The 26,140-nt window shown below is 39.8% G+C and overlaps 1 protein-coding gene across 7 annotated transcripts in view; it reads left to right on the forward strand.

Annotated features, from left to right (window-relative positions):
- ZBTB16 (zinc finger and BTB domain containing 16) overlaps positions 1-26,140 on the forward strand; it is a 146,957-nt gene that overhangs the window by 94,470 nt on the left and 26,347 nt on the right. For all 7 annotated transcript variants that reach the window (XM_056544362.1, XM_056544360.1, XM_056544367.1 and 4 more), the window contains exon 4: positions 18,114-18,200. In XM_056544362.1, coding sequence (XP_056400337.1) covers positions 18,114-18,200 — 87 coding nt within the window. The remainder of the gene's footprint in view (positions 1-18,113; positions 18,201-26,140) is intronic.

The raw sequence follows: 26,140 nt of genomic DNA on the forward strand, positions 1-26,140 counted from the left end.
GCGCTCCACTTATTTAGCAGTGTCTATCCACGCGCGTGTAAATCTGTACTATTGTTTATGTGTAGATTTTTATAATAAACATAAACGTTGATGGGACTGCTTGCCGTTTGTACACAGCCCTGGGCCAGAGTCTGGCCCTCGGCCGGCACCCCCAGCCTTTTCCCAGAGTGATGTCATGGGCGCACTGGCAGGTCTCGATGTTCTGCCAGCATTCCACAGCGTTTATGATCACTCGCAGATGTGAATCCAAGAACACACTGTACCCAGAGACGAAATTAATGCAGGCTTGAGTGCTGTCCAACCCCGATACAGAGGAGGGACTCGCTCGGGGAGGAGGAGGGGGGGGGGGTGACAGCGCAAACTATTTAATGCTGTTTATAAATTATACACCGCCTGATGAAAAATACATCCCCCCCCCCCTCCCTTCCTCCTCCCCGCCTTTATTTTATCCGTACCCTGACAGCCGGAGAGAGGCTCAGTGTGGTTTGAGCTCCTGTTTTGGCAGGTCTCATAGAAGACATATTTCATAAACTAATACACGGGGTGATGATTTAACCTGCCATAAGGTGGAGAAGTTGGACTAGGGTCTCGCTTTTCCATGACTTCCTGAAATTACGATTATGTCTCCGAGACTATTACATTGACTTTTTGTTCTTTTCTTTTTTTTGCCCTAAACCTCCTATTCTCCATTATTTTCTATGCTACAGGAGCAAGCTGGTAGCTTATGGACATTCAAGATATTTAACATTAGAGCACCGTTTTCCAACCAGGGTGCCTCCAGCTGTTGTAAAACTACAACTCCCAGCATGCCCGGACAGCCGAAGGCTGTCCGGGCATGCTGAGCGTTGTAGATTTGCAACAGCTGGAGGCACCCTGGTTTGAAAACTGTGGGTTAAGAGATGATATCTTGATGCTACAATTGACTACTAGTTTTATTTCTATCAACCCAATATATATAGATGCTGAACTGCAACTCCCAGATCTTACTTTTGAATCCTTTTTTGTCCTCTAATATTGGACTTTATTGCCACTTTAACTATTTGAGCGCAGTACAAAAGTTTTTGCTCCCCAGGATGAGTAATAATTTATTTTTTCTTTATAATAAGCTTAGAGGCATGCATTAAATAAAATTAAAATTAAAAAATAAATAAAATAATTAAATACACTAATAACATTTTATTTATGGCTACTCTTACCTGGCGGTTGCATGGTTATGGTTGTGCGGAGATATTTTTGCACCAATACACCCTGTTGCACATATTGTTTTGCTTGGGCAGATCCTAATCTTTGGGAAGTCTCGAAGGTATTTCTTAAAAAAAAAAAAAATAAAAAAAAAAAAAAAAAAAAAAAATATATATATATATATATATATATATATATATATATTAATATTGGGCATTCTATATTCTTATCGTGATGCAAAATACAACTTTTATTTTATGGGTCATTATTTATAAAAAAAAAAATATATATATTCATTCTGATTATCACTGTCATGTGCAGACATTCCAAGCTATTATTGAATTTGTAGGATATACAAAGACCTCCTATTTTTTTTGTGGAGCAGATAATGGCACAAGGAGGGTTAACCCACCCAAAGTCCTAGGTATGGCAAAAGCATCTCTGCTACTAATGTTTATCGCATGCCCAACAGGCAGCTTGGTTTAAAGCTCTGCGTTGTTGCTAAGTAGCAGCTCTTCTCCCCCCTTCTCCTCCCTCCCGTACTGTAATGGGCTTATTTTGTATTCCATACAGCTCTGGGTCTTATTTTTGTATGCAAGACAAAGTGTTTTGATGGCGGATGGAAGCAGCCTGTGTCTAGAGGCTGTTTGGAGTTTTTATGCTATGTACAGTACACACTGTGCTTTTTGAGTAGAACACAGGCTGTTCAATCCTGCATTGTTTCTTCTTGCTTTGAGAACATCCAGCGGTTAGGACTGGTCTGTCCTGAAATAGTAGTGTTACTACTGGGTTTAATTCTTTTTAACTTAGATTCACATACATCCCTCTGCCTATATGACATGATCTGATCACAATATAAAGATTGGATGAGGTGGTGATACAGTGAGTAATGGAAAACTGGTGACATTACCAATGAATAAGTCATACAAAAACAACAACAACAAAACAAACAAAAACAGTATTTTCAAAAAATTACATACAAATGTAGCCTTTTTTTTTCTCCTTGTTCCAGATCCTTGATACAAGTAGGAATGGTTCTATTAGCATTCATCGTTAAAGCTAAAAACTGAGATCTTTATACAAAAAAAGATTTAAAATGACCAAACATGATCATAACAAATGTCTCCAGGAGTGTTATTGACGCCAATGCATTTTACACCTCTAACTTGGGTTCTTATTCATGGCCGTGAATAAGAACCCAACGTTAGAGGTTTGAAACATGTTGGCTTTAACACTTTTGGATATATATTAGTTTTGAAATATATCCAGAAGTGTTAAAGCCAACACATTTCAAACCTCTAACGTTGGGATCTTATTCATGGCCACGAATAAGAACTCAAGAGGTCTGAAATGTGTTGGCATCAAGACGTTTACTAGCTTGTTTTGCATTTTCTTTAATTCTTTGCATAAGGACCTCAGTATTTAACTGTGAAGAAGGGGGCTATATACAACCATTCTTTCTCTGCAAGCCATCGCCTTGACCACCAGGGCTACTTTCCGCTGCACTGTCCAAGCCAGGTGGTGCAAAGCGCTTTTTTGTTTTGTTTTCCTTTTCTAATGGATGTCTGTCCTGCCATGGTAAGACTATAGAATGGATGTTGGACAATTAAACCTTTCTTTTGGATGACACACATCACTAGGTATGCACTTGTACATGGAAATCCTAGGGGTTCATCAGGTGGCAGCTACTTTTTCTTTTGCTGCCACAAGTACAGTTTCCAAATATTATTCAATAGAGCAATGGTGAAGTACATAAAAATTGTAATAAAAAAAAAAGCTAATCTCTTGCCAAAACACCTGTCCTCGGGTTGTATGTGGTATTACAACTTTGCTCCATTCACTTTTTTAATCCTGGATAACCCCTTTAAAGGGGTTACTCTGGTAGAAAAAAAAAATTCATATCAACTGGCTCCAGAAAGTTTAACAGATTTGTAAATTACTGTACTTCTAAAAAAAAAAAAAAATTCTTTAGCCTGCCAGTACTTATCAGCTGCTGTGTACTACAGAGGAAGTTGAGTTGTTCTATTCTATCTGACCACAGTGCTCTCTGCTGTCACCTTTGGTCCATGTCAGGACCTGTCCAGAGTTGGAGCAAATGCTTATAGCAAACCTCTCCTGCTCTGGACAGATCCTGGCACGGACTGAGGTGTCAGCAGAGATCACTTTGGTCAGATAGAAATGAACAACCTCTGTAGTATACATCAGCTGATAAGTACTGAAAGGATTAAGAATTTTTAATAGAAGTATAAATAGGATTTACAAATCGGTTTAACTTATTGGCACCAGTTGATTTGAAGAAAATAGTTTTTTCCACCCCATTAAAACATCCAGTAAAACTTTTCCAAAAATGCTATTTTCTTATACATTATGTGTGGAGGGATGTTTTAAATTTGATACAGGCTTTTGAGATCACATGACTCTCGAAGTATACAGATCATATGCACTTCAGATTTTGGCTCCCAATGTTTATTTAAAATTTCCTGTTATAGACCTAGCTTTCACTATCTTTGTAAGCATGTTTTTTACAATCCAACCCATCGGCTGATCATTGTAGGCCTTGCTTATGAAGCCTATTTACGGTAGGTCAAGGGTCTTGCGTTGCATGCTGTCCAGTTTTAGCGATTGTCTCCTTGGTTAATAGGGGGAAAGGGGGGTGTCCTGAGCAGAGGTGCCTATACCCAATAATATGGTCTATGGTTTTTGAGACAAACTCTTTTATGCAACAATTGTGCATAGGTTTTATATAAACTTATTGTATTTGTGGAAGGTAATTGCTGCAATGGTTGGAAAGATGCAGACTTCTACCAAAACTGTAGTAACTATTCAGACATTTTAGTTTGTGTCTCAATTGTTCTAGAGATTTTTTTATGGCTGCTATTAGAGATGTCCCGATACCATTTTTAGACCCTGTAGACAGCACGCCCCCCCCCCTTGTATAGAGCATGCCCCTCTTGTAGACAGTGCCCCCCTCTTGTAGACAGCGCCCCCTCTTGTCCCCTTTGTAGACAGCACCCCCCATAGACAGCAGTACCCCACCTTGTACACAACAGGCCCCTCCTTGTAGACAGCGCTTACCTGCGGCTGTTCTCAGGTGTTGCCGCTCCGCTGCCTCTTTTTCCCATCCACATCATGGCGTCCTATGAAGGAGCATGTGACACACACGTCACTCTGCTTCCTCCATAGCAATATGCTGGGCGCAGGGGAGGAGGTGGAGTTGTGTGTGTCACATGCTCCTCCATGGGACGCCATGATGCTGATGGGAAAACAAGGCAGCGGAGTCGGGCCGCACTGCAGCAGGTATCGGACATGGTATCTGGGACATTAAACGAGTCCCCGAAACCATGCAAATGCCGGGTATCGGCCCTGATACCAATACTAGTATCGGTATTGGGACATCCCTAGCTGCTATGATTCTACAGGCTTTTTGTGACATTTCAGACTAAAGTAGCCTAGTGCTCAGATGAGTTATTTGAAGAATAATTTAAATATAGAAATTCTATAATTAACGTGAAATTCCAAATTTTGGGCATGGTATACCAAAATATTTAGTAATGTAGCCCAATAAGAACAGCTGCCAGTAAATATTGGCAGTCAGGGCACTGGCTTACCAATCTTCAACGGCTGTACAAACTTTCCAGCAATCGTTCATGCCTGTGGAGCCCCAGCCACACAATCATTTCACTGTGAAGAGCTTATTTAATGGCCATTGATTGGTGCTTATAATGGGCATGGACCAGTCTATCTAAGGGGGTCCTGCTTCTTGCTTTACTGCTTTACATATAGAGATAATCTGATCATTGTATTATAGTTACCTTTTTCTTGGTGGGCAGTTTAATAATTAAACCTAAATCATGGTAAGATTTTCTTTAATGGTTAAATACCATAGCCACTAATGCTACTCTCCATATATAAAATCTAGACTTCAATTTTTAAGTAGTTTCTAGCTCATATGTATTTAGTGAACTATTTTACGTAAAATGCCTCTTCTAGATGACCATGTTATGGTTCCATACAGCTTTGAAGTTATACAGAACCATAGCAGAGGAAATCTTAAAGAAACTTAAAAGGTATAGTAGGCTTCTATTTCATATAAAGGCATAACTTTTGACTTGTGCCACTCGATGGAGTACGATGAAGATATTGTCACCTAGAAACATTGCTTCTAGGGGAGAATATATCGACACACGTTGGCACATGGAATCCATACAGTATGTTGCCGCCCTACAACCTTTTAAGGTGCTTATACACCTTAGACTATAGTCGGCCGAACCTCCTGCCTTTGGTAGCTTTAGCTTTGGTGTATGGTGGCCTCCTGACTCTTCAGGTGATGTAAGAATCAAGCATGGTTATCCCGCCCAGCTCATTTCTGGGAGGGATAACCAATGCCAGATCTGTCTGTCAGAGCCTTCCATATGGAGAATATATAAACGTTCACCTGTGCTTAAATTTCATGCATGGGGAGGTTTGGAAAGATAACAATTAGCTGAGAGTTATTGAGAATTTGTTGCCTGCTTTAGCCTCTGCCACATTCAGTAGATGTTCTAGAGCTTCTATCAGTGCACTTTATACATGGGGTACTAATGTGGTGCTTAAATAAAGAAAAAATCAAGTTTTATTGTGATTTTAATACAAAAAACATGCCATTGTTACTTTCTATGAAATGACTATAAACTGAAAACTATGCCGAAGATTAAACCTAATACAGCTCACCATTTATTAGAATATCTAACCATTGTAGCTTTCGGAAAAGCAATTACATCAACGATGACCTGAAAGTCTTATTAATAAAATACCTCTTATTTTGTAAATCATTTAAATGAGACCTCCCAATAAAGAGCTCCTATTGTAATAGTGGAAGAATGGGAGGCCTTGTAAAAGTCACTGTAATAGGGATGTATTTCCTCTCCGAGCAAGAACCGCACAGCAATGGGTTATCGTATTAATATAGCCACACACTTTATTACCACCATTAATGGATTTGTTTTCACACCCTGCAAGCTACTAAATGAGATCATTGCTCCCATGCTGGCCCCAAAGGGTTAAAAACCACATGCACCCCTAAAAGTGCATGCTACACATGGACACGTTTGGGTTCGGGTGGGCAGCAAAGATTTAGGGAGGGGCGGGCAAGCTCTGTCTGAAACCCCAAAGAACAAGATAAATTTAAAATTGTAATTGGCTGACTTCCACAGGCTTGCGGCTCTTTTAATGAGTCATAATAACTTCATTTAAAGCCAGCTGAGCAGAAAATAGATTGGAAAGAAGCCGGGGGCCATTATGGATTTCTCTATGTGTGTGTGTTTGACAGCTTCTGTTGTAGACAGTCGTGCAAGGGAGACATATTTATTAAAGCTCGTGGACTTGAATATAGGTGTGATTTAGTAATCATGGATTCCAAAACTATGTCTAGACTAGCTGACTATCGATCCTGCTGCGCTTCTCCTTCTTTTCTTCAAAGGATACTTAAGATATGAAAGAGTGTGGGGGTTAATAGGCAGACTCCATCATGTATAGTGGCTACAGTATAGAACTCTGCTCTGTATATTTGTTAAATATTTAGGTAAAGTACAATGTTGTCAATATATATATATATACTGTTCTTTAGATTTTTATTTATATATTTATCTTTAACCTTTTTAGACTTTGCGATACACTTAATAAAGTGTCAGTGGTCTACTCTGTATCATTGAATGCTTTATGCCATGCAAATTTACATTTTAAAGATGTCCCTTTTACAGGACTTCTCAGAAGTGAGAAGCTCTGGCAGGCGACTAGTATTACATGTCAGTTCAGTCATTATTGCATGTCATGCCAAGTCTATCATACATACCAGATATCTGGTGGTCAGAAGTAATTTTTTTTTCTGTCCCTCCCAATCCACTTCCACCCAAATACATATGCATGCTCAGTCAGGCTGTGCATGCATATTTTGTAAATTGGAACAGTGGGATAAACTGCTGCCAGACACTTATGGCAGCAGCTTTTCTCCCTCGAGGACAAAGGCATTGAGCATGGTACGGGCCTGCTGCACAAGTTTCTTTGTGCCTCCCCCCAATACCATCCTCAAGCCCCCTTCTCCACACACACCTGCTGTCTGGGGAGAATTGGAAGGCCCCATACACATTAGATGATTGTGGCAGTAATCTTTTATTGTCACAATTGCAATGTATTTGCAACTGACTCAGCCCATCAAAAGTCCTCGAACAAGCATTGGGAGGCTAAGGCAGTGGTTTCCGAGACATTGTTTAATACTAGAGGAGACTTGAAGGCCTGTACAGGAGGTGTGCCCATAGCACAATATACTGTAACAAGGGGAGTATGGTTTTACACCCCACACACACCTTCTAATCATTAACCATCTAACATACCCATTAAATATTCCATACACATTAGAAGGTCAACATGTCCACCAAATTTTGCAGGAGGTTTAAATATTGAGGATCTGAAAGGTGTGTGTGTGTGTGTGTGTGTGTGTGTGTGTGTTTTGTAGTTTTTTAGTTTTTTTCCCCTAAACTTCCCTTCCCAGCAGAAGAATAACTAATGACTCATTGCTGTATATCTGATCTATTTGCACAATTTAATGGGATAGTTGAGGAAAGGTTTCTGGATGTTTGATGTCGCCCAATAATGGGTTTGTCAGTGACTGATGTCACTCTACCTAATACTATGTTTAAACGCCCCCAACAACAAAGCCATCTTTTTGTGTGCGTTTTTCCCCAAGAAAATGCCAAAATGGCTCGATGTTAGCTGTAAATCAATGAGAAATCGCAAAATAATTTTTCCGCTTTGTGTTTTTCAGTTTGGCATTTTTTAATCCTTTTTGGCATTTTTTTCCCCCCTGAAATTATGGTGTTTTTTTTTCTCCCATAGAAGTCTATGGGAGTAAAAAAATGTTCAGAAAAACGACAATTTAGCTGTAGTGACCAGTGTCGTGCAGCTGCTGCCAAGGCAAATAAAATCATGGGGTGCATCAATAGGGGCATAGATGCCCACGACAAGGAAATAATTCTACCACTGTACAAATCACTAGTCAGACCACACATAGAATACTGTGTACAGTAATGGGCACCAGTGTACAAGAAAGATATAGTGGAGCTGGAGAGGGTTCAAAGACGGGCAACCAGAGTAATACGGGGAATGGGAGGTCTACAGTACCCAGAAAGATTATCAGAATTAGGGTTATTTAGTTTAGAAAAAAGAAGGCTTAGGAGCGACCTAATAACTATGTATAAATATATCAGGGGACAGTACAGAGATCTCTCCCATGATCTATTTATACCCAGGACTGTATCCATAACAAGGGGGCATCCTCTACGTCTAGCGGAAAGAAGGTTTCTACACCAGCACAGATGGGGGTTCTTTACTGTAAGAGCAGTGAGACAGTGGAATTATCTGCCAGAGGAGGTGGTCATGGTGAACTCTGTAATAGAGTTCAAAACGGGGCTGGATGCATTTTTGGAGAGTAATAACATCGCTTGTTATGTATACTAGATTTATAGGGACAGAAGGTTGATCCAGGGATTTATTCTGATGCCATATTTGGAGTCAGGAAGGAATTTTTACCTCTAGTATGAGGGTTTTTTGCCTTCCTCTGGATCAAGTTAACTCAATAGGGACTTATTAGGGTTATAGGTTGAATGGACTCTGGTCTTTTTTCAACCTTATGAACTATGTTACTATGTATGTGGGTTCTAACTTTGGCGTTTTTGCTGGTGGTTGTTATTCTTTTTTTGTCTTTAGCGATCCAATAAAGTGATGGAGATACCTTTTTTTAATAAAATTTCGTAGGGTACCATTAAAAAACATTAGTGATGGAAAAAATAGTATTTAACGAAATTTTTCTTTTTTATAACGAAATTTTAATTATTAAACAGGGATCAATTTATATGGGCGGGCAGGGCACTAAAAATGTAGCCAACAATAATACAAATGTAGTGTGTTTTTCACTTTTTCTGACACCTGTTGCGATCCTCCTGTATAATGAAGAGCCGGCCGCTCTTCTATGGTCCCCTGCACTGCCGTATATATACACCTATTCATATTTCCCACAGAGAGCTGTGATTGGCCAGATGGTTCCAGCCAATCACAACTCTCTGTGGGAAATAGGAATAGGTGTATATATACATCAGTGCAGGGGACCATAAAAGAGCGGCCAGCCTCCCGCATCTATACATTATACAGGAGGATCACTGCGGGTGTCAGGAGTGACATCTGCTGTGATCTGTCATTAACCACAGGTACTACTGCTCCCAACATGGAGCACACTCTGCTCCATGTTGGGAGCAGTAGTACCTGCAGTTAAGGACATATCACAGTAGGTGTCTATCCTGACACCCACTGCGATCATCCTTCATCCTTGAGATGCGGAGTGGCTTTCTCCTGCGCTTGTATCTCTGCTCTGTACTCCGGCTGGACACTCACTCATATTTCCCGTTGAGAGCTGTGATTGGCTGCCACCATCCGGCCAATCCCCACTCTGGGCGGAAAATATGAATGAGGGAATTTCTATTCACATTACTGTCCAGCCCGGAGTACAGTGCAGAGATGTGAGTGCTGTATAGAGCCGCTCCGCATCTCTGCTATATTGTGGACGATCATGTCCGTAGTGACACCTGGGGTGATCTGTCAGGGTCAAAAATGCAATTTCCACACAAAGGCAAAAAACGCAAGAAAAAAACGCCAAACACAAGGAAATGCTGTGGTGTTTTTTCTGGCATTTTTTTCAAAGCTTTTTCTTTCTGTATGTTGGCAGTCAGTATACAATATGGTTTTGGTTTTTGTTTTATTTTAGAATGACCTACTTGAATGTAATTTTTTTTGCAGGACAAGTTTGTACTTTTTGGTACCATATTCAGAGCATACATGTTATTAATTTTCATTAGTTTATTCTGACAGAAGTGCAAAAAAACTTTTTTTCTTCATTCCTTTTAAATGAAGATGTTTAAAAAAATGTAATACATCTACAGAATAGTTTTTATTGACATACCAAATATGTACATAATATTGCTGCTTTGTAAATTGTTATAGAGGAAGCATAACATGCAATTATTTGGTGCTTGCTTACCTTAATACTGGATGCTCAAAGAACAGGAATCCTGAGCAGACAGTCCTAGGGTCCTTGATCAGAACCTGGGTTCCCTGAATATAGGTATAGAATGCACCAATTTTTATCCCTGTAACTAGACCAAAGTTAATCCCCTCCATTGTTTTCCCTTTGTTTGCTGGGATCTGCTTTGGTTATGGTGTATAAGGTATTAAATGGTGGAGATCAGTGGTTTCTATGATCTCTGTTGTTAAAGGGGCACTCCGATGGAAAACAATGTGTTGTTTTTTTTTGTTTTGTTTTTAAATCAACTGGTGCCAGAAATTTTGAACAGACTTGTAAATTATTCTATTTAAAAATCTTAATTCAGTACTTATCAGATGCTGTATACTACAGAGCAAGTTCTTTTCCTGTTGAATTTCTTTTCTGTCTGACCACAGTGCTCTCTGCTGCCACCATTGTCCATGTCAGGAACGTTTGCTATGGGGATTGGCTTTTACTCTGGACAGTTCCTGACAATGACAGAGGTGTCAGCAGAGAGCACTGTGGTCAGACATGAAAGAAATTCAACAGGAAAATAACTTCCTCTGGAGTATAGAGCAGCTGATAAGTACTGGAAGGGTTAAGATTTTTAAATGGAAGTAATTTACAAATATTTTTAACGTTCTGGCACCAGTTGAATTGAAAAAAATTGTTTTCCACCGGAGTACCCCTTTTAAGCAGGACCAGGGCTATGTTTATTGGTACGGGCAGTATGATCAGTGCTCTGTAATATTACTGCCTTTTGATTTATTATGATGTTAGCCCTTAAGGGTTAAAATGAACCCTCAATCATGTGGCCCAGTGTATCCTCTCTGACCTCCCCCAGTGTGTGAGTGGCTGGCATAGTGTGACTGTTGGGGACAGTTTGTACCAGGTCACTGGCTCATGTCCCAGCAATAAATCTACCTGTTAATATATTTAGAATTTCAAGTGACACAGTGCATCGTAAGGCTCACTCGTAAATAGCCAATACTTGGCAGGACTAGAGTTCACCCTGCAATGTGCTGAATGCAGCCAACATTCAACTACTTCACAGCTTGATGTGCTGATCTATAATGTAATAAAAGCTTCAGGTTTAAAAAAATTATTAAATAAAAAGTATATATTTATGTGTGTGCATATATAATATTATACAGTGATCCCACAACTTACAATGGCCTCAACATACAATAGTTTCAACATACAATGGTCTTTTCTGGACCATTGTAACTTGAAACCAGAATCAATATACAATGCTACAGACAGTCCAGATCTGTAAAACGTGTCAATGGCCAGAAGAACCGACCAATCATAATGGACATTTTACTGGTAAAAAACCTGTATTACTGAAGTGCATGCACTGAATTCCTGTCTGGTAGTGCCCCCTACAGTACAGGGAGGTATTACATGTTCTGTACTACTCTTTACCTGTGCCAGGAATAGCTGCTCCTTTGGACACCAGGTAAAGGTGGCTCCATTTTACTTTTTAGGACATTGGGGGATATTTATCAAAACCTGTCCAGAGTAAATGTTGCTGAGTTGCCCATAGCAACCAATCAGATCGCTTCTTTCATTTTGCAGAGACCTTGTTAAAAAAGAAAGAAGCGATCTGATTGGTTGCTATGGGCAACTTTTCTTCTGGACAGGTTTTGATAAATCTCCCCCATTGTGTGTACTGTACAGAACCCTGAAAAAGCTCCTGTCCTCTACATAGACAGTGATTACAGCTCCCAGCAGATCTTTCTTACTTTTATGTAATGTAAGGACTTGCTTTATCTGTATTAGATATCTACTTAGTTTTGTTTAATCCTCCCTTTTTTCCCATTTTTGCATGACATTTAGGGGCTTCAGTTCTGGTCTCAACATACGATAGTTTCAACATACAATGGTCGTCTTGGAACCAATTAATATTGTAACTTGAGGGACTACTGTGTATATATATTTATATCTTTTAAAAAAATGTTTTAAAGGATCATGTTGACATTTACTATGTGTAAAAATGGAAAAACTAATTAAAGGGAAACTGTCAGCTAGTTTACCTGCCCTAAACCCAATGCACAGTTACCCGGGTCAGTGACGCTATTCCGGAGATACACCCAGTATTAGCGTCCATTGCTAATATGTACTCCATGGTTATAGACTATAAATAAACCCATATAGTATATAGTCTGATCTTGCAGTCTAAGATCAGGATTGTGAATTAAATAAATCAAAGATCACGCATGATATAAATCCTTCAATAGGAATAAAAATGGGACCCTTTTGTATTAGCTGGAGCAGGGGGCAGGTGACTAGTGCCTAGTGCTTTGAAGGGCCCTGCAATTCCATGTATTACACAGCTTAGTGATTTCATTGAGAACAGTAATTCTTAGTTCCTCTTGTGGTGGTGCTACATGATACTTTTGGACCCTTACTCTTGATTGCTAGGGGGTCCAGCAGGGACTTATAGATTGAACACCATTTCAACAATAAAACATTGTCCTAAGTGGGTAACCCCTTTAACTTTACACGATCTACAAAATTGATTTGTAGAAGAAACCTGCATATGTGCAATTCTTCCTCCAATGTCCTAAATTACTGGTGATACCAGTTCTTCGTGACCCCGTTGGCTGATTTTAAGGCATTTTGGCAATACAATGACTTCCTAAACTGTGAAAAGCTGAGTGGCATTTTTGAGTAAACCTGGCCCTAAATGTTTGCAGGTTTACTGTGTTAATCCTTTGGCGATGACAGAAGTTTCCTTTCTTTTTAATGTTTGCCGAAAGCAAGTTAAGACTGGATTCAGTTGTCTGTCGTCTGTCTGAATGTAAGCTGACTGGCTTCCGAAAAATTTTAACTGGGTAAATTTTAAGTAAAATGTAAAAGCAAAATGTTTGCTAAAAAACAAATATGTTGCTTCTGTGTCAATATTATTGACTATGTCACACAGATACGGAGTGTTGTGTTATCTCTAACCCATTCATGATACTGAGTGTTGTGTTATCTCTGACCTATTCATATTGCACAATTGGTGCAACCAAAAACCTTGTTCTACTTTTAAGAATGCCCTGGTGCCCTTTTTTCTCATTTTTCATCCTGCTCCCAAGGGCCAAGAGTTATTACCAATTGAGACATTTATGGCACATGGCCATAAATATCAACTAGCAGCGCCACATCTGGGATCCTCACCTATTTGGAGACCAATGCTCTTTAGTATGCCAACTCTGGAGGTCAACAGTTGGGAGAATATGGCTAAGATAAAACTCTCAGCATGCCTGGACAACCGTTGGCGAGTTGTACATTTGCAATAGCTAGAGGTCCAAGGTTAGGAGATTACTACTAGGGATGAGCGAATCGAATCTGAATTCGTTAAGAATTTCAGAAAAAATTTGATTTGCAACGAGTGCGAATATCTCCACGAATCGCTTCATTAAACTCCAGGCTCCAGAGCATCTAAAATTTCGGATCCGCATGTGAGGACATGGGGCAAAGAATCCTGGGAAGGTGGTTAGGTGGGATGACCTTTAATCGCATGCAGCCTATCAGCAGCCAACCACATCTGTGATGTCACAGCCCTATATAATCGGCAGCCATCTTGCGGACAGCCTTTTATTGCAGAGAGAGAGGGAGAGGGACAGACAGCCCTGTGTGTTGCGTAGAAAAGCATTTTTACAGCAGTGATTCACCTCCCAGTCACATCAGTGTTCTGTTGCAGAGAGGGACAGAGTGCAATTTTGGGTGTAGCACACAGCGAATGTTTGCTGCAGCACTGATGTGTACAACAACTGAAAAGATAATAGTAGCCAGCCAGTTAGGTTGAGCAAAGCACTAAAAGCATATTGTCCTCTATTAAGTGAAACCTGTGCGTACATCTAAGTGGTGAACCATTTTGTTCCTGTTAAAGTCTTAACGGCCTAGATACTGTGAAAGGCCAGCAAAAAGTACACACCTGCTGGTGTAGATAAATACTTTTTTAAGGGTAGTGGAGCGTATTGCACCCCCCTCATATACGTATACGTATACATATAAGTATGTCAGGCAGAGAAGTGCCAGGACATGCACAGAGGACTGGCAGAGGCCTAAATTCATCAGGAAAAGGTCACAGCAGACTAGGGGCGAGTGGCAGCAGGAGTCGCAGCGAGAGGCCTGAACTCCCGGTATCAGCTAGCGGTCATGTTCCAACCACCAACCCATCTGCCATCATCGATTGGTTAGCACGGTCATCCACTTCAGAAGTGACATCTGACACCCCCATTCAACAGTTGGTGGGTTCCATAGACACAATCCTCAGTTGGCATGGCCCGGGAGCAGTGCCTGTCCTCCCATTGCCTCTGTCCTATGATGTTCCCTCCCCCACAGAAGTATCTTATGCTGTGGGTTCAGCTCACTATTCACTGAGGATGATCTAATAGAAGACAGTCAGCAGCTACTGCCCAGCCAAGAAGTGGAGGAGACATCCGCCGCTTCCTTCACTAGGTGGGCAAGTAGTGATGAGGAGAGTGGCGTGGGAGGTGGTGTTGCGAGCATTCAGGCTTCTGAAGCAGACACTTATGAGGAACTGGAGGAGGACATCAGTGATGTGCAGACACAACTCGATGATGAAGTCGATCGCACTTGGGAGCCGGGTGCAGAAGGGCTTCTTCATCATCAGGAGAAGAGGGTTGCAGGTTGCCCATGAGACAGCAGCTGAGCCAGCAAGGTGGTAGCATGGTTGGAAGTCAGCATGGTGGCAGAAGGGGAAATTCTGGAGCCAAACGTACCCAGGTAGTAGCAGTCAATCAGTGCGGACTGTTGGTGGGAAAATCAGCTACTCGGAGGATGTTAACCTGGCCACATGCAAGATGTGTCGGCACAAGGTGAAACGTGGCCAGGGTCCCAATGTTGCCACCACGGCATACAGATCACGGCATCTGCGGCAGTGCGCATGTTAAAATAATGATCGGATCGCCCATAGCGAAAAATCCCCTCCCCAAATAAAAAAGAAAAATTTTCATTTTTTTCCCATTTTACCCCCAAAAAGCGTAATTTTTTTTTTTTTATAAACATATTTGTTATCGCACCGTGGGTAAATGTCCGACCTATCAAAATATAATGTTAATGATCCCATACAGTGAACGGTGTAAACGTAAAAGATAAAAGTCCAAAAATGCTGCTTTTTTTTTTGTCACCTTTTTTTATTCCCCAAAATAATAAAAAATGCTCTAAAAGTTTTATATATGCAAACGTGGTATCGATAAAAAGTACAGATGATGACGCAAAAAATGAGCCCTCATACTGCCCTATATACAGAAAAATGAAAAGGTTATAGGTGGTCATAATAGGGCGATTTTAGATTACTGATTTTTGTACAAAAAGTTTTAGAATTTATTTTAAGCAGTACAAAAATATAAAAGTATCTAGCCATGGATATCATTTTAATCATATTGACCCACATAATAAAGAGCGCCTTTCATTTTTACCGTAAAGTGTACAGTGTGAAAACGAAACCCTCCAAAATGTGCAAAATTGTGGTTTTCATTTAACTTTCCTCCCTAAAAACGCCGAACATTTTATGGTAAAATGAGAGGTTTCATTACAAAGTACAATTGGTCATGCAAAAAACAAGCCCTTATATGGGTCTGTAGATGGAAATCTAAAAAAAAATTATAGAATTTAGAAGGCGAAGAGGAAAAAACGAAAACACTAAAATAAAATTGGCCTGATTCCTTAAGGGGTTAACTATTTATATACATTACTGTATTTTTCTTTAATCAAACTGGTAATGCTCAGTTTTTAACCTCCCCTCCCAATAGTTTAAAAAAAATATATATATCTCAATAATCCTAATAATAGTTTTCATATTTGTCATTAAAATTCCAAAGAATTTCAGAAATAAACACACTGGCAATTTGCTAACAAGATGTGCATGTTCGGTCTGACTAGGAAGAACATTGTGTTCCAAAACAGTCTTCCGAAAAAAAAAAAAAAAAAATACATACACACCAGCCAGTGAAGAGAGAACAATGAGTACAGACAGAGCTTGCTTTATGGCAGGCTCTTTGTACAGTCTTATTTACAGTACTCCTTATCAGTACAGGAACAGCCCATGCCTGCCAAATTCAAATAGCTAGTACGGAGTGTTCCCTGAGCTTTTTTTTTTTTTTTTTCCCTTTTTATTTTTTTTATTTTAATGTTATATCATTGTCAACAAAACAAGGAGGGAGAAGGTACTACAGCAGAGAATGAGTGAATACAAGAATAGTTTCAAGGTTAATTTATTTTTTTTTTTTCGTTTCACAATCAAAAGTGACGGGCCAGGACTACATGCTCACGTTTTTTTAACTGGGTCATAGGTTTCATTTATGAATTGTGCTACTTGCTTACAAACATATGGAATGAGACATTTGGACACACAAATAATTCTGTCGTAGACCAAAATGGATTTAGGAAGTTGGAAAAATATTGCGACCAAGTGAAACCTCTTTGTGAAGACCACTATAGGGGTAGTCTTCTCAAAGGAAATTGCCACTATGCATAATGGGGGGCAAATAAAAATAAATCATTACATTTTAACTAGGTTGTTCTCAAAGTTGTCTTCTCAAAGAAGTGGTCTTTTTTTAAAAATATTTCACTGAACTTGTTCTAAAGGACTAAGGGGTAAAAGATCAAGGAAAATCTAGTCTGGGCTTTTGCCATGCCCTACCCCCTCAGACCCTGTACTAGGCATCACTAGTGCATCAGAGTTCTGTTTTAAAAGGAATTATCTGGAAGAATAATTACCTTTCCACACTCCATCACATGTGGGTAACATCATGCCCACTTGGAGTGACCAACAGCAGCACATGTTGCAGCAATATTGTATGACCATTGGCTGCCACATGCTGGCATAGTTTTACCTGTATGAGATGACTGTGATGGAGTACCTGCCCCCCTTTGTCCGAGATGAGACAGAGGTGGAAGTGGATGGGGGAAATGTCCCAATCCTGAATAACCCCTTTTAAAGAGAGCTATTCCTATATAAGACATCCTTCTTATGATGCGTGGAGGTTTTCGTATTTGAGAGTTGCAAAATGCCCAGATGTTTATGTAGCTCCCCTAAACCAAAGTTAAGATGCACAAATGTTTGATACGCAGGTCTTGGCCCTTTTATCTGGCTTGAGGGGCGCACTGAGACATTGGGGTGGTACTATTTTTCAATTGCCACATGTGGGTAAAGGCACACCCATATGTAGAATGATACAGCAATGTCATTTGTATACAAAGCTCAAAGAGAGTCACTGATGAGTATAACCTTTTACTTTCCCATATGTACCCTTTTAAGAAATAAAACTATAGTGGACAGTGAATGGTTTCCAATAGAGTAGTCCTATGTTTTTCCATTGGGCGTCAATTATTTATTTATCTATTGTATTTTCCTTAGTTTCCTCATTTTACTCACTTGAAATCATTGAGCATTCGCTGAAATAGGAAAATGGTTTTGTTGCCATAGTCAGTAGGGAAGAGGGTATATTTAGGTGCACCCATAATATTTGTATTTTGTGTGTCTTTGGATCAGACTGTCGTACTTAAGACTATTGACAGCTGTGCCCTTTAGACGTAAGGAGTTGCCAATGTTTTATAAATGACAGATGCCGGTGAGTGATGAGGATACATGGTGATACTCAGCAGTGTCCTAGGAATACAGATAGAAGCCTCGTGTGTTAATAAATATGCATTTCTCCTCACTGCGTCATGTGAGGTCAGAGCACTGGCGATTCTTATCCTGGTTATCAATGTGTTGGTAATAGTATGTTACTGTTCAATAAACAGCAATGACCTGATAGAAAAGTAAAGATGATGAAGGTAATTTGATGTAAGCTTGGCTGAAAGAGAAAATTGTCTTTATATGTATTTTTTTTTCCCCCGACAGCTGGAGCCAAAGCCTTTGTATGTGAGCAATGTGGAGCACAATTCTCTAAGGAAGATGCATATGAAGCTCACCGGAGGACGCACAATGGTTAGTAGTGGACATACAATTGACTCTTTAGTCCAGCTCCAGTACCTTAAACAAATAAAGCTTATAGACCTCTAAATAGAGGCTAAGTAATCCCTTATTCAGGAGCCTATTTCACTCCTGAATTTCTCAAAAAATGTATTTGTACAAATTTTTGTCTAAATTGCAGTGTACATGCGAATGCCCAACCCAGTGAATAAGTGCCAACAAGGGTTAACTTGGCTATCTACCAACCAAAGCAATGTTAGGCACGTAGAAGGCAGGCTGAGGAAGTAGTTTCCAGTACAATTTTTGCCTTTAGCTGGCTAAAATTGTGTTTAAATTTAGTTTAGGTCAACCCCTCTATCTCATAAAAGCCCTGCCGGCTTACAATGAATGATGGCAGAAACACCCAGGATTGTTTGCCTCACTGCTCAATACCTACTGGAATAGGAACGTCTGTCTTTATGCCAGTGTTTCCCAACTAGTGTGCCTCCATTTGTGGCAAAATTCCAACTCCCTGAATAGCCGGACAGCCTTGCTTGGGAATTGTAGTTGTAGTTTTACGACAGCTAGAGGCACACTGCTTATGAAACACTGCTTTACAACGGTAGCATAGGGCACCATGCACCCTACGTTTCAGGGAAAAAGAGTCCCCTCTGCTGTACAATAAAGCTGGGATCAGTGTGTAATTGCGGTACTACATTAGCATCCTGTCCAAAAAGAAATGCCAGCATTAAACACTATACACTGCAGCAGGCCTCATTCACTGTAATGGCTTGAACGTAGTCAGGTAGTGACTACGTTCAGACCACTTCTCCCATACACACACACACAGAGCAAGTGGCCATGCATTCAGTCAGCAATATTGTATGCAGTACAACTTACACTCACTTTGCCCAGCACATTTTAAAAAGGCATCCAGTGTATGCTTCTACTCAATGTACAGGAGTCCCTCACTTACACATCCAAATTAGCTGTTGAATTCGAATTTAATTTGACTGCTGGTTCATGACTCTGCTGACGGGTTCCTTTTAAGCACACTTGAATTATAAATGGGCAGTTCATAGGTGAAATGGTATATCCTAATTGTACAATAACAAAGTAATATTGGATAAATGTTGTTTTATCAGCCAATGGGTGATGACGTTTTCTTACAGAGGTACATCTGGAATTAAAATGCAGACCCTTTACATAGATTTTAATGTATACTAGCTCTGACTGGCAGGAGTGGGCACTGGTCATAGACCTGAGGGCACTGACTGCTAAAAGCAAGTAGCATGTTGTGTCCTACAAAAATTGCTACTCAACCGAAAATGTAGAATTAATGTGCTATCTGTATTGTATCAATCATTGTGTAGATGTTGGCACATTATAGCAAACTTTATTCTCGGGTCCAGTAAATCTCCTGTAGTCGTCTTAACTCTTGAGTGATCGAACTCATGACTTTCTGTATCAGATCCTACTGGTTTAAGCTGTATAGTTCACATTATTTGAATTCTAAAAAAAAATCCTAGCTGTAATGCGCCTGAGTAAGTGTGTGTGCCTGGCACATGTTCTTACATAAATAACATGATCGCAATTGGCTGGCCGCACTGCATTCATATACACAGGAGTCATTCTTGTCAGACACTAGGTGGCAGTATTGATAACAGCCTGAATCGTGCAGAACACTATGCCAATTCCAAAGTAGTGGAATAGATTAGAGAATCACTACACTGTATCTAGGAGCATATTGAAGTGTGAGAAATGAAAGGGAGCAACATTTTTCTTTACAAACATTCATAGGGACCGTATTTGCAAGAAATGTAAATTTCATTTCACTGCAAGTCATGACTTTAAGTTAAACAATTATATATATATATATATATATATATATATATATATATATATATATATATATAATAATATAAAACTCAATGTGTGCATGTTCCAGCATCACGTCCAAACTGCTAAAGATATTAACATGAAACTTGGCACACATGTTACTTATATGTCAACAACAAACATAGGATAGGTGATTTAAACCCTTTTGTTTAAAGTCCCATACAAGTCTATGGGAAATATGTTACTGCATAACTTCCAAATGGCTGGAGATATTTAGATACTTGGTCACACGTTACTTATATGTCCACTTAAAATATAGGATAGTTAATTTAACCCTTAACTACCCCCATTTGTGAGGGTCGGAGTTTTTGTTTAAAGTCCCATGCAAATCAATGGGGAATGTATGTTCCCACATAACTTCCGTACGGCTGGAGATATTTCAACACCTGGTACACATATTATGGGTCTGGGTAGTAGGTTGGGGTAGGAAGATGGGATAGGAGGTTGGCGTATGATGATGGGATAAGAGGTCGGGGTATGAGGACGGGATATGACAACAATATAGGGGGTCTGGGATAGGGGGTCAGGATATGGGGTCGGGATATGACAACAATATATGAGGATGGGATATGAAGTCAAAAGCTTCATCTTTTGATTTTCCTCCACAACAAGGATTAGGAAGGAAAAACCGGACAACGCCGGGTACTCCGCTAGTTAATTTAATAAAACATCTGTTTTTATAAAAATAAAAAAATCCTGGTACTAGTATAGTGAGCTAGCAGCCATCCTCCTCCCTTAAATATGTTATCTGCAAGTGCTTTTGGTCATATATACATGGCCTTCACTCTTTTGCAGTATTGTGAGTATCTATTGATCTACATAAGATCATAGAGCAGTGTTTCCCAACCGGGGTGCCTCCAGCTGTTGCAAAACTACAACTCTCAGCATGCCCAGACAGCCTTCGGCTGTCTGGGCATACTGGGAGTTGTAGTTTTGCAACAGCTGGAGGCACTCTGGTTGGGAAACGCTGCCATAGAGACTGATGAAAAGCCAGTCCAGTTATCATTTGAAATGTGGGGACCTGTATTAGTGTAGAGCTGTGGTCTTCAACCTGTGGCTCTCTAAGCGGTCGAAAAGGTTGGAAACAACTAGTGTATAATGGGGGAGATTCATCAAAACTTGTGCGGAGGAAAAGTTGGCCAGTTTCCCATGGGAACCAATCAGATCGCTTCTTTTATTTTTGAAAAGGCCTCTGAAAAATAAAAAGCAACCTGATTGGTTGCTATGGGCATCTGGTCACCTTTTTCTTAGCACAGGTTTTGATGAATCTCCCCCATTGGATAGATATGTCTAATATGATGCTCTATGCTCACTTTGAAACCTAGACACATGGGGGGAGATTTATCAAAACCTGTGCAGAGGAAAAGTTGCCCATAGCAACCAATCCGATGGCTTCTTTCATTTTTCACAGGCCTTCCTAAAAATGAAAGAAGTGATCCGATTGGTTGCTATGGGCAACTGGGCAAGTTTTGATAAATCTCCCCCCTTAATCGTTGTATCTGAATAAATGGAGAGGTTCTAAATAAATCACTTTTGAGGCTCATTTACGTTAAGGCCCAAGGAAGCACCAATGTCCTGTAACTAATAGACTCCCAGCAGCCATTACTTTCATTGGTCTGACTCAGAATATTGATTTATTCTGATGTATGGCCCCTATAACGCATCAGAATTTGCCTAGATTTCACTAGTCTATTGTTAACCAGAATAATGTTATTTTAGGGTCTATTCACACGTACAGTATTCTGTGCAGATTTGATGTGCTGTGTTCAGTCAATCAGTTTACATTGAAATCTGCAGCAGAAAATATTGCGCAGAATGCTGTACATGTGAATAGACCATTTAAACTGGAATTGCTGGTAAATTTTGCTTTACCAAACAGTCCACATAGAAAAATATTGTGGAGGTGAGATACTCTGAGAGACCTAGAATTTATTGATATAGTCTATTAAGGTCTCCATTGGTTTCCTTATAAGCAAAGACATCTGACGTATGAATGATGTCCATATTGTCTGCCCAACCTATACAAATTTTCCCGCAGGATACACTTCATAAAGTGTTTTCCTAATTGCAGTGGTTAATCTAGCTTCTCTGAAATCCCACATTCAACTCTGCAGTTCCCTACCTATGACCTTGATGTGCTGGTGTCTGGCTGCAGCAGCTTGTGGTTTTATGAGGAGCCACCAGGTTTCTATACAGTATCACATCAGCATCCCAAAATAGGTGAGAACCAAGTCCACGCTAAAGGATCCATGAAAAAGCAGCTTCCTCTGTCAATGTTATGTTACTATTATTTATTTATTTTAAAGCTACATTTATTCCAGGGCGTTAAGGTATAAAAAGGGTAAGTAGTATATAAGGGATTAAGTACAGAATAACGCAAACATGTACAATAAATATGGAAGTGACCGGTGCAGGGTCCTTGCCCACAAGTGCTTTCAATGTACTAGGGAAGAGGGAAGGAGACCGGTAAAGGTACATGCTGGTTATGAGTGTTGATGATAATTGTAGGCTTTTCTAAAAAAAAAAAAAAAAAAAAATGGGTTTATATGTTGCTTTTGAAGATGTTGATGGTGGACAAGAGTTAGATGTATTAGGGTAGCAACTTACAGTGTGAGGATGTAAAACAAATTAAAAAAAAAATCTGAGATTGCATTTAATGCTGTCCTAACCAAGAGTCATTGGGGTGGGCCTTGACAGCTTCTTCCTGCCACACCAGCCTTTTGGATAGACCTTGTTTGGTTATGATAGTTCTACCAATCAAGGCCCCACTCCCCCGGCCTTGATTGGTAGATCTCCTTCCATTACCAAACAAGGTCTATCCAAAAGGCTGGTGGGGCAGGGAGAAGCTGTCAAGGACCACCCCAATGACTCGTGGTTAGGACAGCATTAAAAGTGATGACAAGTTTCCTTTTAGCTCAAATTCCCTTAATCCAGTATGGTATGTAGAAGACAATAAAGGGGTTGGTTGGTATAGAAAACTCTACCTGGTTACATCTTAAAAGCATTTTAGAATTCTGCTGATCTGCTTTAGAAAAGTTGTTTTTGTTGCTGTTCATGCTTTACCTTTTCTTTTGGTATTTTGTTTATGTGCTGAATCTCCCTTTGCACAACCCTATCATTGTCAGCTTAATGAAGAAAATAGAACAGTATACAACCACAATAAGTCTGGTCACATCTATGGTAAAGGGATACATTGCATAAACATCTCATTCCTTTTAAAATGGGCAACTCTGTTCTGTTGTAAATAATACCAGGTTCACAGTACTTATTGACACTCACCGAGATTGAAGTGGCTTTTCAGCATTGATCTACTTCTATATGTAATTTTGTCTTTAGCTTTTACAGTGCCCCCCTCCTCCATTTGTAATCCCCACCACAAACCCCCACATATTTTCCCATGACAATGCCATTGGTTAGGGATTAGCAGTTTGGCAGATTTGACCTTTCCCCCCCTAGTCCACAAAAGCAACATGATTATGGCATGAGAACAGGTTTTCCCTGTACTTTGTGCCATTGTGCTATTTTAGATTAACCCCTTCTGTAGTCTCATATTGACCAACGTGTAGACCTTTTCATCCTGGCTTGTTTTATTTTTATAATTTATTACATATTCCTACAACGTCTTTGACTCCAGTTAACTTTTTCTCATTGAAGAAGGCTGGAATTGTTTAGGGATTCTTGGGTGACTGTAATTTATTGTGTAGTGAATGTCTTACTACCTATACTCTGCCCTCCTTTTGTCTGATCACATGTCATTCAAGCTGTTCACGTTTATTCAGAATGGTGTGTTTTTTGGTCACAGAATAGTGTGATACATAAAATAACAGAACTATTGATATTTCCATAGCAACACTCTTTTTCACACTGAGTTCCAGAATAGTTCCTTTTAAGGCTTTAGGATTGATTATAAGCTTTGTCCAGTCACAGGGTCATCTTGTGCGTTGACCTAAAAGCCCTGCTTCTTTGTATATAGAGGGTCTGATCAGTATGCAGATACAAAGCTCCCCCTCCCCTTCTCTTTATCCCACACTTATTTTTCTTCAGGAAACAAGGGAAATGAGAGGGAACAGAAGGGGATATTCCCTTTTCCCTCCTTTTTAAAGCTCTGGGGGGGGGGGGGGGGGATCTTATTTACACTCCTCATCTACAACTGTATTTGCTTGGAGCAGCAAGAAGATACATCAGAGTTATAACCACATGATATGGCGGTTGTATTTATGGTCACTGACTAGTTTTATATTGGCCTCTCTTGAATGTTATTAGAAATAAAAATAAAGTCAAGAAAGGCAAACAAAAGTACTGAATGAATAAAGGGATTTGATAAATGAGTTGGGAGGACACAACCTTTCGTACTTCCGTATTTGGCCTTTTTATTAAAGGGGTTATCCAGTCTAAGGTGATTTTAGTACATACCTGGCAGACAGTAATGGACATGCTTAGGAAGGATCTGCGCTTGTCTTTGGCTAAATGGCTATGTTGTGAGATTACCATAACACTGTGGCTAGCTTTTTGTGAACTTGTATTTCCTGTTTTCAGTTTTCTTGTTTGCCTACAAATCCCATGATTCCATTTTCCTCCTTCCCACACATCAGCCACCCCACCCATTGAAACATAAATGAGCTGCAGACCTGTGGTTTTCAATCGGAGTGCCTCCAGCTGTTGCATTAGTTGCAGATTGCTCTCTCCACCCATTGAAGCAGACAGGCTCCCTATCATCAGCTGACTAGTGAGTCAGGTCTCGACCGCATTGCAAGCTGGGAAAAATCCGAGACAGCAGTCCTTTTGTATGCTGGTAAAAATAAATATTGGGGTGAAAATCACATAAGAATTGTGAGAAAATCATCACACACAGGTAAAGACATTATATTATGAACTACACTAACTTTACAGCCCCTTTTATAGTCAAATAAAAAAATTCCTGGAATACCCCATTAAAATAAAGTTACCAAAATTGTCAGTTTACAACACCAAATGGGATAGAGCTCTTATCTGAATAGCACATACTGTATCTGCCATAAGAAGTCCATTAAATAGAGAACAACACTAATTTTGCTTCCATGTTAAATGTCCTGAACCTTACGAATGTCGATTTTTCAAAGATTTGTCCACAACAGGATGAGCAGTCTTAGGGGCATATGTGAAAGTAATTTGTATTGACTAATAACCTTCTGCAAAAACGACAAAACTGGCTGGTGTTTGTCACAAATTTGTGATGCACAAGCAGTAAATGTCACAACGGATGTAACAAATGTATTGCACATTGGATTTGGCCCTAATTTCACGAAAACAATAGACTGGCCATCCAAATTTTTTGCAATTTTGTTTTGGACGATCCGCTCATACAGAAGACTGGACTGGTATGTAGGGATGTTGTATGCATTTTAGTCTACGCTTACCTCATTCAACCCTGGGAGTGTATACCACCACTGTACAGGTGAAGAGACTCCTTGCTTGACAGGAGTTCCTGCTCCTGTACATTTGCATAGGATTCAAAGACCGAATCAGGATCCACATCCCAAAGAAATCTGGTATTTATGTTTACCAAATCAGACCTGAAACTAATCCCTGGAGAATGTTCCATTTCATTTTAAAACCCATAGTTTTTGGTACCCTTTATTGGAACAATTGTTTAATTGATATCTCTGTGTCTGTTTTATAGTATATTGGACATCCACGTGTGTACATCCATGTAATCTTTGGGCATACTTTATTGACTGAAGTGATACATGCATTCATGCAGTCGGTATTTGGACCCCTTGCTTATACGCATTATCTCCACTACATTTGGGCAATCACCAAAAATTCACTTAAACATTTTTAGTACTGTCTGTGCTATCTCAATGCCTTCATATATACATACATACAGTATTTTGTAAACAAACCTCTATAGTCCAACATGGAATAGATGTGTAAAAAAAAGAGGAAAACCTGCTAATCTCTTTTGACGTGGAACAATTGTTTCCTTGTTTGTTTGGGACAGCATCTGAAAACCATTGACAATTTCCTGGCTTGCAGAGAGATGTCATTCTTGGATAGACTGGCACAACTGGAGTAAGAACCAATTAGGGGTATGAGCG

Source organism: Hyla sarda, chromosome 10 (genome assembly GCF_029499605.1).
Source record: "Hyla sarda isolate aHylSar1 chromosome 10, aHylSar1.hap1, whole genome shotgun sequence".
NCBI lineage: Eukaryota > Metazoa > Chordata > Amphibia > Anura > Hylidae > Hyla > Hyla sarda.